At 38.9% G+C, this 16,736-nt stretch overlaps 1 protein-coding gene across 1 annotated transcript; it reads right to left on the bottom strand.

Moving 5' to 3' along the window:
• Nucleotides 1-1,184: 1,184 nt before the first annotated feature.
• On the bottom strand, nt 1,185-6,483 carry LOC128506359 (macrophage mannose receptor 1-like). Its single transcript, XM_053476778.1, has 5 exons — nt 6,444-6,483; nt 5,937-6,320; nt 5,401-5,736; nt 4,854-5,216; nt 1,185-1,777 (listed from the first exon to the last, which is right to left on the bottom strand). The coding sequence occupies exons 1-5, from the start codon at nt 6,481-6,483 to the stop codon at nt 1,185-1,187; spliced, it is 1,716 nt and encodes a 571-aa protein (XP_053332753.1).
• Nucleotides 6,484-16,736: the final 10,253 nt, after the last annotated feature.

Consider the following 16,736-nt stretch of genomic DNA (forward strand, 5'->3'; position numbering starts at 1 on the left):
GAAATGTTGGAAAGCGGCGGGGGCGTTGCACAGTCCAAAAGGGATCACTAGACTCTCATAGTGTCCGGTAGGGGTGATGAAAGCCGTCTTCCACTCATCGCCCTCTCTGATGCCCACCAAGTTGTAGGCGCTCCTGAGGTCCAACTTTGTGAAAATGGTGGCACCAGAGAGAACGTCCAGGGCTGAGTTGGTAAGAGGCAACGGATGTCGATTCTTGATGGTAATGTTATTGAGCCCCAGATAGTCAACACATGGATGAAGTTCGCCTCCTTTCTTCTTTACGAAGAAGAACCCCGCGGCAGCAGGGGAGGAGGACGGCTGGATGGTACCATGGCGGAGAGCGTTGGTCACATATTCTTCCATCTCCTGCATCTCTGTGGATGACAGTTCGGTACAGGTCGCGCCCCACTGTAGAATCCGGTTCTGTCTCCAGGAGATAAGGGGGTTATGTTGGATGAGCCACGGAAAACCTAGGAAGATTGGAAGAGAGGAGATGGAGGTGACATAAAAGTTGATCTGTTCCTGATGTTTATCGATGATGAGGGTGATGAGATGAGTCTGGGTGGTGATGGGACTGGTGGAGAGGGGCCGACCATCGACAGCGGTAATCCGAACCGGCTGGGATAACGCCTCGAATTTTACCCCCAATTTTTTGGCATAAGAGAAGTCAATGAAGTTGCTTGCGGCACCGGAGTCGATGAACGCAGTACTCCTAACTTGTTTGTGGCCAAAATGGAGGTGTACTTGAACCGTGAGACGGGAGAAATCGGTCAAAGTGGAGGAGAGTTGGATATGACCCGGTGAGTGGTCCTCCTGCCTCACCGGGTCTGGGCGTTTCCCGGTCGAATGGGGCAGATAGCTCGGTGGTGCGTCGCTGACCCACAGTAGGCACAGAGGCCCTCCTTAAATCGTCGCTCCCGTTCTTCAGCGGTTAAGGAGGCGCGTCCTAGTTGCATGGGTTCCCCGGCTCCTGTGTTAACCACGGCGGGAGGTGGAGATCCAGCAGGTCCAGTGGTTGTAGGAGTGAAAGTAGGTCAGGCGTCGAAAGCCGGGGCGTGGGTGAAGAAGGTGGACGAGGACGTGGAGGGCGGCAGGGTCCGAGGGGCTGACTTCGGGCGCGAGAGCATGCGTTGGTCTATTCTGAGGGCCAATTGGATGAGACCCTCCAGGGTCGCGGGCAATTCTCATCCGGCTAGTTCGTCTTTAATGCGAGAAGCCAGTCCCTCGAAGTAGGTCGTACGGAGGGCGGCATCTCCCCAGGTGGTCTGGATGGCGAGGGTTCGGAAATCCGCCGTGTAGCGACTCATGGACGACCCTCCCTGCTGTAAGTGATAAAGTTTGGTATCGGTCTCCACCTCGCCGGCAGGATGTTCAAAAGTGAGCTGTAGTTGGCGTGAGAATTCCTTATAGGAGTGCGCTGTTTCTGAGTCGAAGCGCAGTACCGCCGTGGCCCACTCAGCTGCCTGCCCAGTTAGCAACGAGACGAAAAGAGCAATGCGTAGCTGATTGGTGGAGTACTTGGTGGGATTGAACTCAAACACCAGATCTAGCGCTGTTAAAAACACACCACATTTCCCGTCCCTGCCGTTCCATTTATCTGGAAGCGAGAGAAAAACATCAGAAGGAGGGGGGGAGGGGCTGAGGTGGCGCCACGCCACCTCGCGGCGTAAGGCCGCGACGTCTTGGACGCTCCGGCGCAGAGTAGCAAGATCTCCGGTTAGCTTGTCAATTAGCTCGGTGTGCCGATCCACCACATCGCAAAGACGCGCGTGATCCGCTGGGTTCACCGCGGAGGGCTCAGTCATTCTGTCAGGAACTAACCCGAGGAGACCAGAAGACGTAGCTTTAGCGGTTAGCCCTTTGTAGCGTGAATGGTAAACCCAAACGCGGAGTGACACGAATAGGCAGGATAATCACGCGATTTGATCTAAGGACTCTCACAAATGGGGAGCAAGGAAGAGACACAAATCTAACCCGCGTCCTATAAACATACACTTAATCTGGAAGTAAACCCAAGAGGGTGAGTACTCACGGTTCGGTGAAACGGTCCGAGACGACATGGGCGAACTCAAATGACTGAGCGGAGTGTAGTGGTTTGTTTACCCTTTTTATACTTCCTGGTTCGCGACCGCATTACTTCCGGGTCCTAATGCCGGTCGCGGACTGAGTGTGCATGACAACAGTAGACAGTCCACTGTATCCAAAAAAGAATAATCATTTATCAAAAAGAAAAAAAAAACTGGTTGATTTAAAAAGAGAAAAAAAATCGACACAAAACAATTAAAGACAAGGACAAGCACAGCAAGTTTTTTTTTTTTTTTTTTTGGGAAAAGATTCACTAAACATATAGTAAAATTCGTCCAAGAATGGAATCAAGGACAGTAGCAAAAAGAAAAAGGACTTTCAGTTTTATTTTTAATATAGCCGGTGCCATAAGCAATCATAAATTAAAGTTAATGATAATTAATGTTTCATGTTTTTTTTTTTTTTTTTTTCATATTTTACTTCATCATTTTACTTGGTAAAGTAAAATATTTTATATAAAAAGTAAAATATATTTACTTTTTACATTTACTTACTTCATTTTACTGCCTTTTCCGAATGTTTTGATTTTTTTGTGCAACAAATATGATCATGATGTTGAAAATTGGTAATTACAAATACAAACACAATAATGTTTCACAATACACAATTCCACCTTAAGAACTCGACTCTAGAACAGATTAAATTCATATGTCGAAGTACTATTTTTTTTTGTGGAACCTTGGATTGCAAGCATAATTGTTCTGAAAGTGTGCTTGTACAGTATATTAAAATACTCGTAATTCAAAGCAAATTTCCCCATAAGAGATTATAAAAGCTCAGATTATTCATTCCACACCCCCAAAAATATATATATTTATATAAATAATTAATACAAAATATAAAGTTGAAATAAAAAAAATTAAAAAAAAAAAAAGTAAATCCCAACAGATAAGTGTTTCCATTAATGTTTGTATGTGGGCACACGCTGTGTACAGTATGTGTGTGTGTGTGTGTGCATGCATGTATGCGTGTGTGTGTTTGTGTGTGAAGCTAAAGAAGAAGAAGAGGAGAAATGACAACTTCCCCTCTCCCTACTCTTGTCACACACACACACACACACACACACACACTATTGACCTTCGACTGCGCACACCCACTAATGGAGTTACTACTGTAAAATCAAAATAAAACCAATTAATCTGCACTTTATTTTTGAAAATCCTTATGTCCGAATACGCAGGTCTAGAGTAAAAAGCTGATGGCTGGATTGCCCTGATGACATCACAGTTAATATTTTATGTAGGCTTTAGAATAAAAGTCATTACAACAAAATAAAAAAAAAACTTTTTATTATTATTTTTAAGGTTTACAATGTGTGCATGTGTGCTGCACTTAGTATCAGTCTTTTGCATTTTGTGATTTTGTTACGATACGCCAGGTCATGCCCACGTCTCCAGACAAGCCATGCTCACCTGCTCCTCCAATCCACACTCCACTCCACTCTTTTCCTTTAGCCGCCTCAATCCTCGCTTTCTGCACACCTGTTCTCTGTCTCACTTCATCACATCTGCCTATTTAAACTCATCATCAAGCAACCTTTCTCTGCCAAATTATTGCATGCTCATAGCCCAGTTTTCTCTTTTTCACGCTTCTCGCCTCACGAATTAAACATGTTCGCTATACTGACTGAACTCCCGGCTTTGATCTCTCGCTTCCCCTTCACCACCACGATCCTGTCTAGCCCGCAGGATTTATTACAACACAAACCGCAGGTATGCGCTTCAGCAATTAGAGCTTTCCTCTTCATCGCTTCTGTCCGCAACTGCCTTCATGCTGCATGTTGGATGCCGCATGCACCTTGTCACTCTGATCTCCAGTGCCCCCGCTCATCACCACCCTCATTGAATATACAAGCTTCTCGTTTTCTCTAACCAGTGCATTCCACATTAATTTAATTAAAACTTTCAGTTCAGTTGTTGTGTCTGCTTTTGCGTCCTCCAAGCCTGCTGACATGGACCAGCCGTGACAGATTTACATTCTTTAAAGGCATGATGCAGCCTACAGCCTTGTCACCATGGAAATTAAATACTTAATAAAAAAAAAAGAAAAAGAAAAATGACTTCTTATACATATATTGAGATATAGTTTATTTGAGATATTAATTCCAGGTATAGAGGTATAAAGAAACCAAAAACCCTGATAAAAAAAATATATACATATTAAATTTGTAGGAAATTATAAAGCATGGATTGTTTTTTTCGTTGAATGAGTAACAATAAAGAACCATTTAAATGTATTAAACAAATTGTATAACTTTCTTGAATCATGATCAGTTTTTTACTTATAAAATCTTTTTATGTCTTCATGTTGTTTATAGTGCACATATGGTCACAGAAAATTATTTAAGCTAAAATTTAAAAAGCTGATTACACTGATTATACTTAATAAACATACAGTATACACAACACACCAACACACAAGTAAAAAAAAAAAAAAACTCAAATATTATTAAAGAAAACTAAAATCTAAATGAGTAACATTATGATTGGAAAATATTTATAGAGTATGTTCGGCACACAGGTTACATATATAGGATTTAAAAAATTGGATAAATATAACATTATTTTAAAATCTATATAGAAAATGGAGATTTGCAGCCACTGATGTTGTACAGATTATGTACAAAAGTGGGTTATAAAACCCACAGATTCTCTTCAGCCTTCAGGGATGAACAAATACAGTATATTATAAATGTATTGATGAAATATACAGTAGATGGTAGATTTTATGAAATTACAATCAAGTGCTGCAAACACACACTGACTAACCTTCATATTTGGAGCAGATGAAGTTGAGTTTGTTGCTCTGAGGCAGGCTGATCCACTGCTGCTCTCCTCTAGTCTGAACTGCTCCGGTTCTCTCCTCATCCCTGCAGTCTTCAAACCCGTTCCCGTTCCCGGGAGCCCAGTCCTGGAAGCAGATCGTCTCTCCAGTCACCCAGTACCAGAAGCCCAGAGCGCAGGTGTGACGCAGGCCGAGCCACACGTGTTCAGTGGAGGCGTTTCGAGCCACTTCCTTCACCCAGAGCTGCATCTCCTGAGTGAGCACTGAGACCAGGTCATAATGATTGTTCCTGCAGTATCTCAGAGCTTCTTTCCAGGTCAGATTCTGATTAATCAATACAAATTTATCTGGAAATAGATGGACATATGTTTTATTAGACACATGTATTCCAACTTCTTTAGAATGTATATTATATACAATGTTTAAAACAGTTTAACTAACTCAAAAACACAAGACTTAGGTAAAAGGGTGGCAACTAAACAACACAAACTAAACTAAATATACATGCTGAATAAGTGTAGTGTAACTCACTCTCATGGTGGCAGATGAACGGGAGGTTTTCTGTACAGTCCACATCACTCCAGTAGAGTTGATCAGACACGTTCACTGCAGCACAGTTCAAATCTTTACTGGGTTTGTTAAAGCTCCAGTATCTGAATGAGGAATTACTCTGATCTGACCACTTCCAGGAGTCATTAAACAGACCAATCCAAACATAATCATTAGAGGAATTCTCTCTCACATTCTTGATCTCCTCGTGCTCAGTTTGGTTCCTTACACTGACCAGGTCGATGTAGTTCTTTCTGCAGTAGGTTTGAGCATCACGCCAGGTCTTTTGCTCCTTAATTAATTTGTAACCATTACAGCCTGCTTTTAATAAAAAATAAAATAATTTATGCTGCAGGCAATTAACTCATGCTTAAATCATATTTCTTTCATTTTTGCAATCAAAGACCAAAGACCACAAATCAAAACTCAAAAACAGCAAATAAAATAATTATTTTTCACTAATTTAAAGCCTTCTAATATTTTTGCCTCATTTTAATCATCTACTTGTAGTTTGCTACCTTCATAACATACGAAATGTCGGGTGGTATCACAATTATCATCATTCCATTTCCCGTCCTTCTTCATCTCAACACAGTACTCAATGCCCCCTTGGTTGTCTGGTTGACCACTACTCCAGTGTCTGTAAGTGTCTCCATCTCTGTAGAAAGTTTGGTCTGCCAGAGACCACTGCCATCTCCCAGTGTCTCCTCTCTGTAGACCGATCCAAGCTTGGTTTACAGTTTCCATCTTCAGTGTGTTATTCAGCTTCATCATCTCTTCCATGTTGTTGATGGAGGCGAGATCAGTGTATTTCTGTCTGCAGTAAGTCTGAGCTTCACTCCAGGTTTTATTCTCATTCACAAAGTGATAGCGATGAGGAATATATTCTTCTGTACCACATGCTGCAGTGTGAAAATACAGTAATATAAAAATAAGTATCAAAAACAATAATAACACTGTAATATAAAATAATAGAGAGGTAATAAATTGTAAATAATATAATATTAGTGCTCAAAAACACTGACCTGAGAAGAACAGGATAACCAAAACCCATTTATCACTCATGTCTGTAAATAAACACATGTTTCATCAAATTGATACTTTAAGCTCATATTATCTTTTATATACAGTATATTTTTAGTTAACAAATAATTTGGTTTTGTCATTAGTAATTAACAAAGTAATAAACATTGTTTCTTTTTTGCTGATTTTCTAATGTCTTTATAAAAGAAATATTCTACAGTTGTTGTTTTTTTACATTAAACAGTAAAGAGACAATACTTTGTTTGTTTACCTTGTATCCAGGTAGAGACGATGCAATGGTGTTTCTTATTGCAATATAAAAAGAGGTAAAAATAGATCATACTTTTATGGCTACTGGAGCAGATAGTAATGTGCCACAGAGCAACATGATGATAAACAGGGATGGGGTTTGAATACATTATCCAGAGTTTACTGGAATTTGTAGTACTGTGTATGTAGTCAAATGAACTCCGCTCTTTCCCAGAAGAGCTCTGACCTCATCCTTATGACACACCATAGCATTTTATTGATATATTTATTTATTTATTTTTATTTTTTCATGTCAAGCTGGATTTCTTGAATGAAAGAAATAAAATACTTTTAAAATAAATCTATGTTTATTTTTCCATAGTTTTGCAAAAATTGCAGTCCAACACTCATTCAGTCAAATAGAAAAAAGTTCAGAGTATATTTCTTGCTGAATATGTTGTAGAATAGATTGAAATTGTCATTAGAGATAAAATGCAGAGATATCCTGTCACACCCAGTGTCACACCTTTTTACTAAATCTAGGTCTGGTACATAGCAACATCTTTAACACTGATAACAGAGCGATGGACAGAGGAGCCTTTTAAAGAAGAAGGTCTGTGGGATCCAGGAATCTTGCTTATTTGTAGGTGACCAAATATTTATTTTCCACCATAATTTGGGAACAATTTCCTTAAAAATCCTACAATATGATTTTCTCGGGGTTTTTTTCTTTTTCTTATTTTGTCTCTCATAGTTGAGGTATAACTATGACGAAAATTACAGGCCTTTCTTATCTTTTTAATGGCTCCTCTGTCCTTTGCTCCTTACCTGTATTAATGGCATCTGTTATCAGTATAAAAGACACCTGTCAACAACCTCAAACAGTCACACTCCAAACTCCACAATGGCCAAGACCAAAAAGCTGTCAAAGGACACCAGAAACAAAATTGTAGACCTGCACCAGGGTGGAAAGACTGAATCTGCAGTAGGTAAGCAGCTTGGTGTGAAGAAATCAACTGTGGGAGCGATGTATTAGAAAATGGACATACAAGACCACTGATAATCACTGTCGATCTGGGGCTCCACACAGGATCTCACTCCATGGGCTCGAAATGATTACACGAACTGTGAGCAAAAATCCTAGAACCACATTGAGAAACTGAGTGTATGACCTGCAGAGAGCTGGGACCAAAGTAACAAAGGCTACCATCAGTAACGCACTGCGCTGCCAGGGACTCAAATCCTGCAGTGCCAGACATGTCCCCCTGCTTAAGCCAGTACATGTCCAGGCCCATCTGAAGTTTACCAGAGAGCATTTGGTTGATCCAGAAGAGGATTGGGAAAATGTCATATCGTCAAATGAAACCAAAATAGAACTTCATGTTTGGAGGAGAAAGAATGCCAAAGAACACCATACCTATTGTGAAGTATGGGGGTAAAAACATCATGCTTTGGGGCTGTCATTCTGCAACGGGACCAGGATGTAAAGGAAAGAATGAATAGCTCTATGTATCGTGAGATTTTGAGTGAAAACCATCAGCAAGGGCATTGAAGATGAAATGTGGCTGGGTCTTTCAGCATGACAATGATCCCAAACACACCACCCGGGAAAAGAAGGAGTGGCTCCGTAAGAACCATTTTAAGGTCCTGGAGTGGCCTAGCCAGTCTCCAGATCTCAACCCTGAAGAAAGGCTTTGGAGGGAGTTGAAAGTCTGTGTTGCCCAGCAACAGCCCCAAAACATCACTGCTCTAGAGGAGATCTGTGTGGAGGAATGGGACAAAATACCAGCATACGGAAACTTACAGAAAATATTTGACCTCTGTCATTGCCAACAAAGGGTATATAAGAAAGTAGAGATTACATTTTTTTTTGTTAGTTATTTTTTATAGTTATTGACCAAATACTTATTTTTCACCATGGTTTGCAAATAAATTCTTTAAAAATCCCAAAATGTGATTTTCTGGATCATCTTTTTAACTTCAAGTATGTTATTCACACCTGTGATGTTCTTCATGGTCTTTACTAATGCAGCAAATAGTGTAAATTCTCCTGTCCTTCTGTTCTTCTTTCTTTGTCAACTTCTGCTCTTGAATAAGACAAACATCTCATTATATACATGTCCTCTTTTGTCAACCTCTCCCATCCCTTTGTTTTCTTTGTTTCTTTTAGCAGAATCATCCAGCTGATGGTGCTGGTAAACAGGAAGCATCAGCCACTTTGCATGAGACATGACAAGCAGGTGACCCAAAAACAAAGATGCTTCTTTCTCTCATTATTATATATGAGACAGTTACAGTAACTGACCCAGTGAACAGGAAACTTACAGTAAAGGGTGTTATTTTTGTTTTAGGTAACATTCATTTGAATTCAAGATAACCATAGTTGTAAGACCTTTGAATTTTATAAGAAGAAAGTTTTTTTTTTTTCTTAAAAAAATATTAATGTAAGTTACACAGATAAACAGAGAAAGCTGGATTAACCTGTTTTTTCCTTGTAGAAAATAAAATATTACTTACAGTGTACACTTTTACATTTTGCAACATGTGCAAAACATACAAATTCTGTAGTTAAGCTGGGGAGTGTGGTGTGTGTGTGTGTGTGTGTGTGTGTTTGGTGCTACTTTATAATAAAGGCCTTTGTGTAAAATCCTACCAAAATTGCTTATTTATATTTTCTAAGCAGTCTTTTTCGCAATCCTAAATTTAATCCTGAACCAGTGTGATGTTGAGATGACCGAAGTAGTTCTGAGTAAGGTTCTTAAATTTCAGCACAGCCCAGTATGGTGCGGAAGAAAAATATTTTTAAGCATACTGAGAATTTTAGAATGTAGTCTACAAATTAAACAATCAAGCAAGCAAACAAACAAAAAATATTTAATTTTAACTCAAGATTTTACAGAGGAGAAGAAGCACCCAGCAAAGAAATATGTCGATGACTAGTAAGCATAAAGTGCAATGTAAGACTACTTCTAATACTGTACTTTTATGGTGATTAAAAGGGAAATCTTTCAACATGAGAACTTCGTTTTGGATTCAATTTTTTACTAGGGTCAGAAACAATCAAAATCGTCCCTATACATTGTATATTAAGGTAAACTGCTTGTTTTGCCTGCTGCTATATTATTGTGAGAATTTGACAAACCTGGAAAGGATACCTGTAGATATACTGTTAAACATACACTGTTTTTCTACTGTATGTAGGGATCCTTACCCTATTTTTAGAAACGTATAACCTTTTTAAGCCTGTTAATGATAAATAGGCTGTTTACACAGATCTACATACATATCTCGTTACTACAGTGGCCCAGAAGGGCAAATCATCTTTTCCGTATATGTGTATGTTTTTTCCCTTATAAATGTGCTGTTTTTCCTTGAAAATGTGTGCTTTTCCTTGTAAATGTGTACTTTTTCTCTTGTAAGTGTATGATTTTTCCCATTGTGTTAAAAAAACTTCTTTTTCCCGTGTGAAAACTCTCTTTCTCCCATATTTTGCAAGCTAAAAGGTAAAGCTAATGCTCAAAGGACTATGGGAGTGGGGTCAAAACGCAACTGAACACGGAACCGTGCGGATATCAGCTCCAGGACTCAACGGAATGGAATATACAGTGAATTATAGCGTGATAACGGTATAATTTTCACTAAATTTTCAACTAGACAAACTTACCAGGTAATGTTTAATATATAAAATGAATCAGGTGTTAATGTTTTGGGCACTAATGATAACTTTGTAGCAGTGTTAATACTATTGGAGTGTTTGGGGGAAATGCCGAGCCGAGTGTAAATGGCAGTGATTAAAAGGAATATTATCTCATTTAGACCATTAAACACTGATGTAAACCATCAGCTCCATGGAATCTCTGTAATATACATCCACATATGGATTTATAAGCAAGTTAATATCACTATGCTAACCGCTAGCGCTTAGCATGGGGAAACTAGCTTGTTCATTAATATATATATATATATATATATATATATATATATATATATATATATATATATATAAGTTTAACAGTGTATTTGGACACACATACGTGATGTAAACAGTTAGCTCTATTGTTTCTGTAAAATGCCTGTCCAAATATGAATCTATAAGCAAGTTATTATTAATATGCTAAGCGCTAGCTTACTAAAAGAGCTAAGATAGCAGACTATTAACTGTTGCCTATCAACTATTGCTAATTATCCCTGAGCTGCTCCTGCTATGTGCTAAATGTTACAGATGGTTAATGAATTGTTGAATGCAGTTTATTGGAGCTCCTGAGTGCCATATAATGTATACTGCTGTATAATGTAGTGGTTTTATCATAGCTAGAGATCTTCTGAGTAGTTAGTTATGTGCTTACACAATGTATGTAACAGTCAAGAAAAGGTGCTTTTGTTCAGGTTCTATCTATTTTATTATAAGGTCATTAAATATGTGTTTATACTCCTTATAATATGTGTGCTTGTGTGTTTTCCTTTTTGCATGTATGTAAATCATCAACTGCCTGTGTATCAGCTGATTTCTACACAAGCTTTACATCCTGAGCAGAAGGTGAGTGCTCAAAAGTATTTACCTCTCTTTTCAGGAACACCACTGAGCACATCTTAATCAGGGGACAGGGATACATTTCTCTTCTGTGTGTGTTAACAAATGGTGTAGATAGGGACAAACTGTGCATCAATCCTTAATAGCAAAACCAAATAATTGTACACAGCATTACTAAAAGCTTGCATTCTATGAAATTTTGTGTGTGCGTGCCTGCATGTGTGTGTATATGTCAAACTGCATAGTAACATCATGAAGTCTTTTTACAAGACACTTATATTAACATGTCTTTATTTCTCCTTCTTGCACCACCAATACATGCATGTATTTGATTAACTTGTAAATAATGTGTTTAATGTAATTTATATTTGAGTATTTATTTTCAGTTTGCTTATTCTTTAGCAAAACAGTTAAAGTGCATGCAAAGCATTGCTGCAAATCACATTAAATAGAATCAGATGTTACTCCACTCTGTGTGAGGCTACAGGCTTAGATACAGTATACATTACTGCACCTTGTGTGAGGGTACAGGCTTATATACAGTATGTGATTTTAGCATCATTAATGTTTTTCTTCTAACTGAAGCATTCTGCCTTGAAGATGATATTAGTGACATCTCTGTTTCAGTTTGAACAACATATTCCATAATATTTATGAATACATTAATCCCATATGTTCAGCAGTTAAAACAGAGGTTCTTAAACATTTTACAGCAAAGGACTCTTTCAACTGAAAAACAAACGCCTCTGCATACATTTACTTATAGTGCATTTCCAAAAATTAATGTTTAAGTCATTTAAAAAGTAAAACTTTTTGTTTTCATTTAAATGATTCCTGCTTATACCTCCATAAAAATCAAAAATCTAGTATGTCAGAATATTAGAATATTTCACTGCGATCATGGGGAAGACTGCTGACCTAACAAGTTGTCCAGAAGATGATCATCTACACCTTCTAGAAGGAGTGTAGGCCCTCAAGGTCAAACTTTACCACCAACTATTTCGCTGACCATTTACTTGCTTGATTGGCCAGCCATATCACCTGAACTGACGTTTCATGGGAAAGATGAGCTGATATCTGGGATGAATTTACAAGCTGAATGCTTCGTGTGATCTGCAAACATAACCAGGGTGTCATGTTTAACAGCTTAATGCAATGGGTTACATAAAAACACCAACTATTTAACAACATGTAGACTAATGAATAATAGCAACTTAAATCTATGTACTGTGAATGGAATGTTCAAAAATAAGAGTATCATAAATTGCCAAATAATAGAAATACACATGTAAACAATGAGTGTGACATTTGAAATACAGTTTATCTCAAAAAATTTGAATATCATGCAAAAGTGTTTAAATTGTTAAATTATAGGGAGAAAACACTTACACAGAATAAACAAACACACTCAAAAGGAAAACGTCATACACATAGAAAAAAATAAAAATCATAGACCACAAGGGGAAATTATACATTCACAAGAAAAAAATAAGTCAAAGTCAACTTTATTGTCAATTCTGCTACATATACAGTTCATACATATAGAGAATCGAAATTACGTTTCTTTCATCCTTGTTACAAATAAAACTGAAACACTGAAAAACCTTAAATAAACCAAAAAAAAAAAAATTTAATAACACAAACTTAGAGAACAACAGAGGTGAGGTAATTGAGTTACTTTCCTGCAGAAAGGGACAGTTTACAACACAGAAGGCTGATACGGAGAAAAACGGAACAGTGCAATGAGAATAGTGCAAGTGTGCTTATTTTAGTTGATTAAAATGACATTATAAAGAGCAAAATAAAGCAGTATAACAAAACGGTTGACAAAAACAGTATGAACAAGGTATGTACATTTTTTATTTTAATTATTCCTGGGTTGAGCTAGTGGAAGTACAGTAGGTGCTTATTACCGTCGCGCTCACCGCCATGAGAAAACGACAGCAGCCAAAATAAATCAGTTGCATTTTAAAGTAATTTGTGAAATGACTGCTAGGTGGCGCAAAGTGACATTTTTCACTCTACGCAGTTTTAAATATAATTAAATCATTAAAAAGTCTTAACAATATGTTGTAACGAAGAAATACTACAGTGATTGTAATTTCCACATCTGAGAACTTTATACAACAAACATAAAAAAATCTGAACTAGAGATATTGATATGTATTGTATAATAATGAGTCAAAAAAAAAACATTGGATAAATGTTGCTTGGACAGACGATTAAGTTCACCAGCTGATAAGTTTATTTATACAATGAATGAACTGTTATATAGCCTATCTCTGTTTGTATCTGTTTATTGTTATTTTTTTTTTTTTAAACATTTAAAAATACATTAAACTTTAACTATAGAAATAACTGGTAAAATAGACTTTCAGAATAAAACTAAAAATGCTGTGTTGTTTCTGTAAACACATCGTTGGGTGGTTTATGCTGGGTTAAAATTCTGGGTTATTTCGGGTACTTTAAACACATTTTTGTGTTGCTTATGTTGGGTCAAATGGGATGTAGTGAGTCATTTACAAATGAACACCTGGTTGGGTTATTTTGACCCAACAACTGGTTTATTCTTTATTCTCTGGTTTCTCCAAACGGCAGCCTGCAAAATGTTTGAAATATTACTGTTATTCTGGTGCAAGCGTAGTTTTCGGAAATTTAAGCTTCAAGAAATCTCCTGGCACTCTCTGTGCATAACACCGGCCCAACGCAGCCTCAGAAAGAATTTCTAAAGGATTTCTAAATGTGGGCTATTTGGGGTTTGGGCTCAGGATTTTGATTTGGTATCTGTAACAGGTTCGAGTCTATTTGCACGGGCGACACCATAAAGAACGGGCACGAGACGAGGTCTTACATGAAAAGAGTATATTTTATTTAGGTAAAATATGGAAGAAAAGGGTCAAAGGAGGGAGGACGGAAAGAAAGGGGAAAGGGATGAAGTGCACGTGCAGATCCGGGGGCTGTGCCATGCTGGCATGCGGGCACACAGCTGGCAAAAGGTGGCGGTGGACAGAGTGGCAAAATGGAGCATGCGGAGGCAGCGCGTCTGCATGGAGTAAAGGCGTCGCGGGAGCACGAGGATCAAAGGGCGGAATTCCAGTGTCCTTGTTTAAAGTCCCTGGGGCGCGTCACATCGCCCCACTCACAAGCCACTCCACCGCATCACGTACTTCCCGGACTCAACTCCGCGCCTTGCTTTTATAATGCGGAGCAAGCCCGAGATCCTAATGTTAATTATGTAAACAAGAAGCGATACATTTGGGTGCACGCCCATCACAGGCGCACGCCGTGACATATCGTGATCCTCATCTTTAACTTCCTACGTAGTCTAATTAGGGCTCAGCTGCACGCATAAAGTAAAAAAATGCGTTGGGGGAAAAACAGCAAGGAGACTGACTCTGACCATTTTAATAATTCACGTATACACGGAGTTTTGGTTCATTTTCTGACGCGCTCAAGTTCACTGAAAACAATACAGAATAGCGTTTGATTTTCCTTATCATAACATAAATTGTATGGGTTGTAATCACTCTATACACAATCATTTTCTTTGGTATTTTTTATAAAATATTGAAAGTTATTTTTTTATGAAAAATGAAAAATAAAAAAACAAAAAATATTCCATTTGTATTTCTATCTCTAAAATAACATAAAAATCATGGGTTCTGTATAAAGTGATTAAAAACAATACAAGGCATGTTATGATGAGGAAACCTTTTATCTTTTCCATTTCAGCGATTAAAAAACGGTAACAATGTCAATTTTAAAATCCACAGAAGCTCAGTGATCCGAGACCAACCTCTCGCAGATGTGCTTTTTTAAAAATATGCTGTGTTCATGGGGGTGGGGCTAAGAAACACACATCTCGGTTCATTCATTTTACCCCCTTTTATTTGGGGTAAAGTCACTGATTTGCCTAAGTTTTTTCAGCAGAGCTTCTGTTTCACGGAATAATCCACTATTAACACCTCAATACACCAATACACACAGACACACACACAGAGACACACACACAGACAGAAATTGTTGTCTGTGCACCACCTGGCCAGGAGGCTCACCTCACTCCTGTAGTTAGTCTCATCTTTCTTGCTAATGAGACCCACCACAGTCGTGTCGTCCACAAACTTGTTGAAGAGGTTGAAGTCGTGTGATGGTATGCAGTCGTGGGTCAACAGCGTGAAGAGGAGGCGGCTCAGCACACATCCTTGAGGAGCCCCAATGCTCAGCGTGATGGTGCTGGAAGTGTTATTGGCGACCCTTACTGCCTGAGGTCTGCCAGTCAGGAAGTCCAGCAGCCAGTTGCACAGAGGGGTGCTGATCCCCAGCTGAATCAGTTTATGAGTGAGCTTTTGTGAAATGATTGTGTTGAACGCTGAGCTGAAGTCGATAAACAGCATTCTAACATAGGAGTCTTTGTTTTTGGAGTAGGTGAGCGCTGAGTGGAGGGCCGTAGCAATGGCATCATCGGTTAAACGATTAGATGGATAAGCAAACTGAAAGGGGTCCAGGGAGGGGGGGAGGGTAGTCTTGATCTGCTGCATGACTAGCCGTTCAAAGCACTTTATAATGATGAGAGTAAGTGCAACTGGGCGGAAGTCATTAAAACATGAGGGAGAAGTTTTTTTAGGTACTGGGATTATGGTGGTGGTTTTAAAGCATGTGGGGATAACAGCCTGACTCAGAGAGATGGGCAACTCTCTTGGAGTACTGTCTCTTTGCCTGTTTGATGCTGCGAGACAATTCGGCCCCAGCTGTCCTCAGGGCCACCACATCTTCAGATTTAAGGGCGGCGTTTCGTACCTCCAGTAGTCTGTAGACTTCCCCTGTTAGCCACGGTTTCTGGTTTGCTTGGACAGTAATGGTCTTTGTTACCGTTACATCATCAATGCACTTGTTGATGTAGGCAGTTACAGTTTCTGTTTGTAGGTCTGTGAAGTTGTTGTGAGTGGCAGCCTGCTTAAATACATACCAGTCAGTTGTGCTTAAGCAGTCCTGGAGTCCCTCAGAAGACCCTTTTGGCAACACTTGTATCTGTTTGCAGACTGGTTTGGTGACTTTAACCAGGCATTAGCATGACAGTAATGTGGTCTGAAGCATCTAGAAGGGGGAGGGGTAGGGCTTTGTAAGCTCCTCTCTGGATAGTGTAAACAAGGTCCAGTGTGGGAAAATCTATGTGCTGTTTTCTCGTGTGGAAAAATCTATGTGCTGTTGTATTTTTGGAAACATGCTTTTTAGGTCTGCATGATTAAAATCCCCAGCTAAGATGAGAAAAGCATCTGGGTGAGCTGTTTACTGCTCACTGATGAGCTCATACAGTTCATTTAGTGCCTCACTCCTGTTATTATTGGAGTTTGGGTGTACATAGGTACATGGTAGTTGTATACACACATAAACAGCCCCGATTAAAATGGCTAAACATTCCCCACTTTATGATCATATCCTCCACCAGAGAAGAGCAGTACTTACAGACCACCATTGCATCGGGCACCACGTATTACTGATCTAAACACAAAGTTTT

Source organism: Clarias gariepinus, chromosome 18 (assembly GCF_024256425.1).
Source record: "Clarias gariepinus isolate MV-2021 ecotype Netherlands chromosome 18, CGAR_prim_01v2, whole genome shotgun sequence".
NCBI classification, from domain to species: Eukaryota; Metazoa; Chordata; class Actinopteri; order Siluriformes; family Clariidae; genus Clarias; species Clarias gariepinus.

What these genes read in the sequence shown, in the direction of transcription:
- LOC128506359 (XM_053476778.1), bottom strand. Translation starts at nt 6,483, where the DNA reads ATGAGTGATAAATGGGTTTTGGTTATCCTGTTCTTCTCAG. An exon ending in ACATTTCGTATGTTATGAAG is followed by an intron (nt 5,737 to 5,936) that starts GTAGCAAACTAC and finishes TATTAAAAGCAG; the next exon opens with GCTGTAATGGTTACAAATTA. An exon ending in GTTCATCTGCCACCATGAGA is followed by an intron (nt 5,217 to 5,400) that starts GTGAGTTACACT and finishes ATCTATTTCCAG; the next exon opens with ATAAATTTGTATTGATTAAT.